Source organism: Sardina pilchardus, chromosome 9, assembly GCF_963854185.1.
Source record: "Sardina pilchardus chromosome 9, fSarPil1.1, whole genome shotgun sequence".
Classification (NCBI taxonomy): domain Eukaryota; kingdom Metazoa; phylum Chordata; class Actinopteri; order Clupeiformes; family Clupeidae; genus Sardina; species Sardina pilchardus.
In genome coordinates this window covers 20,621,313-20,623,812 of record NC_085002.1, presented here as the reverse complement: position 1 = coordinate 20,623,812, position 2,500 = coordinate 20,621,313, and the positions used below count along the sequence as shown (strand labels likewise).

The following is a 2,500-nucleotide window of genomic DNA, read 5'->3' as shown; positions in this document are numbered from 1 at the left end:
GGGCATACCTGCGGATCTGTAGGTCGAACTGGACAGTTTTCTGTGAGTCCCGGACTCTCGGCACGGTGAAACGAAGACCGGCCCACAACTAGAGGACCGAAAGAAGAAGGTGAGACAACAGAGAGCTTATAGGTTATTTACATGTAGACAGAGACGGAGACAGAGAGTGAACTGGATAAAAATGAGTACATTTAGAGATAGATGGATGGGGATGTGGGAGAGAGAGAGAGGAAGAGAGAGGGGGTGAAGGAGAGAGAGAGAGAGAAAGAAACTGTTTGTTCTTACACTTGTTCCAGACTTCATAGGGTTTCCCAGATCACAGCTGACAAAACGAGTATCATTCACTGCTGCATAACTGCAGGTCAGCTGGGTTAGCGACTGAAACACATATAAACACACACACACACACACACACACACACACACACACACACACACACAATTATTTGATCATTGCTACGATAGTACAACCTCAATCACACAACACATACACACACACACACACACACACACACACACACACACACAAACAGACACACATACCCCCCCCCCCCCCCCCCCCCCCCACACACACACACACTTACATGGTTGTTTCTGGCGATGCCACTGTAGTCAGCCTCTGGTGGGAGGAGCACATACAGATCTGCTTCATAAGCCCCACCTTCGCCCTCGTTCACAGCATTAAACGTCAGAGTCAAGACATTTTCATCCCCCAGATACACCTCCTCTCGATCCCTTCACACACACAAACAGAAAGAGAGAGAGAGAGAGAGAGAGAGAGAGAGAGAGGCAGAGGGATTCAAAATTTTTAATGAACATGTTCATTTCATTAACAGTACCACCCCATACCAAAGCCAATAATAATAAAAAAAAATCTCACGGCTTTAATTAGACGCCTCAAGTCAACACAGTGGGCAGCTGTCTGCCTAAAAGTAAATTCACTTTTCCAATATGTCCCCTGACGCGTGACTTATTTTGCAGTTTTTCAGCCTTCTGTATCAAATATTTCTGCACATGAATACCACAGTGTAAGGCTGTAAAGTGGAGTCACCATCAAGATGTCACTTGCAAATGTGCTGTATCCAGTTTAGAGATTGAGAAAGACTTGGGTGTAACCCGTACCCTTTGTCAAGAGGGCTGTTTACATGGAATGCTTTTATAGGCTTCTTAAGAGCCGTAGACTAATTTGGCCGAGGCTAATATTGTTGAAGGTCGTTCCCGTGATGTCCAAGGACAACACAGTGACCACACAGCCACTTCCCTCACAATATGAAATCATCAGGCCATGTTGAAGCCATCAGTGGAGCTTATGAAATGCTGAAGAATGTGCTGCTATTGTCAGTATACACACCATCTGTTATTTTCACCTAACAATGGTTGCGATACATGCAGGAAATAGCTTCATATTTGCAGCTTTCTAGTGAAACACAGTGAGTAGATCGGTATGAAATACAAGCAAGAAACCTTCAGTCTTAAGGGCTGTTGTTCACACCAAGAATGATAACTAAAACGATAACTATAAAAAATATCTTTCTCGTTAATATGAACGACGGCATTCACACATAAACTATAACGATAACGACATGAAGAACGATTTCGTTGTGGATTACTTTCAGAGTGATTTTGAGGATGATAAAAAGCCAATCAGAACCCATCGCATTTTAGCCATCACATTCATTAATACAAGGAGAGACTTTGCCTTTCTTTGGTCAGTGTGGGTGCTTTTATTCAGTTATCGTTATAGTTATCGTTCTTGGTGTGAATGCCAATTTACAGTAGTTAATTTTTGGCTCAGATCAGTTTATATATCGGCATTGGTATGTAAACATGTTTCTCACAGATAACATGACACATTATTTTCCACCTCTTCAGATACAAAAGCAACACCTTGATGTTATCGTCTCATTTCACTGAGAGTGTGGGGCTCTCTCATTGTAGTGTGTGCTGAAGGATTAGTTTCTCCTCACATACATCTTTTCTTTATTCTAAGTGCTTGAGAGGGCAAACGCGAGGTCTGATTGATGTCAGGAAAGCAATGTCTCCTACAGTATAAACCCAGTGTGGCCATAAATTACAAACACACACACACACACACACACACACACACTTAACCCAAACATGAGGAAACAGAGCGAGAGGGAGAAAGAGATTGCAACATTTTTAACACACACCACACAGAATCAGAAAGAAAGAAAAAAAAGAGAGAGAGAAAGACTGAGACAGAGATTTCAGCATTTTTAATTAACATTTTCATCTCATTAACTGTACCACCTCATACCAAGGCCAATAAAAAAAGATAATTCTCACAACTTTAATCAGACGCCTCGAGTCAACACAGTGGGCAGCTGTCTGCCTAAAAGTCAATTCACTTTTCCAATAAGTCCCTTTCAAATATTTCTGCACATGAATACCACAGTGTGAGGCTGTAAAGTGGAGACATCATTAAGATGTCACTGGCAAATGTGCTGCATCCCGTTTAGAGATTGAGAAAGACTTGGGTG

General features: G+C 42.2%; 1 protein-coding gene across 1 annotated transcript in view; it reads right to left on the bottom strand.

The window, feature by feature from the left end:
• LOC134093021 (integrin alpha-5-like) overlaps window positions 1-2,500 on the bottom strand; it is a 40,689-nt gene that overhangs the window by 7,948 nt on the left and 30,241 nt on the right. Inside the window, exons 20-22 of the mRNA XM_062546270.1 lie at window positions 584-734; window positions 286-378; window positions 9-88 (exon numbers count right to left, since the gene is read on the bottom strand). Coding sequence (XP_062402254.1) covers window positions 9-88; window positions 286-378; window positions 584-734 — 324 coding nt within the window. The remainder of the gene's footprint in view (window positions 1-8; window positions 89-285; window positions 379-583; window positions 735-2,500) is intronic.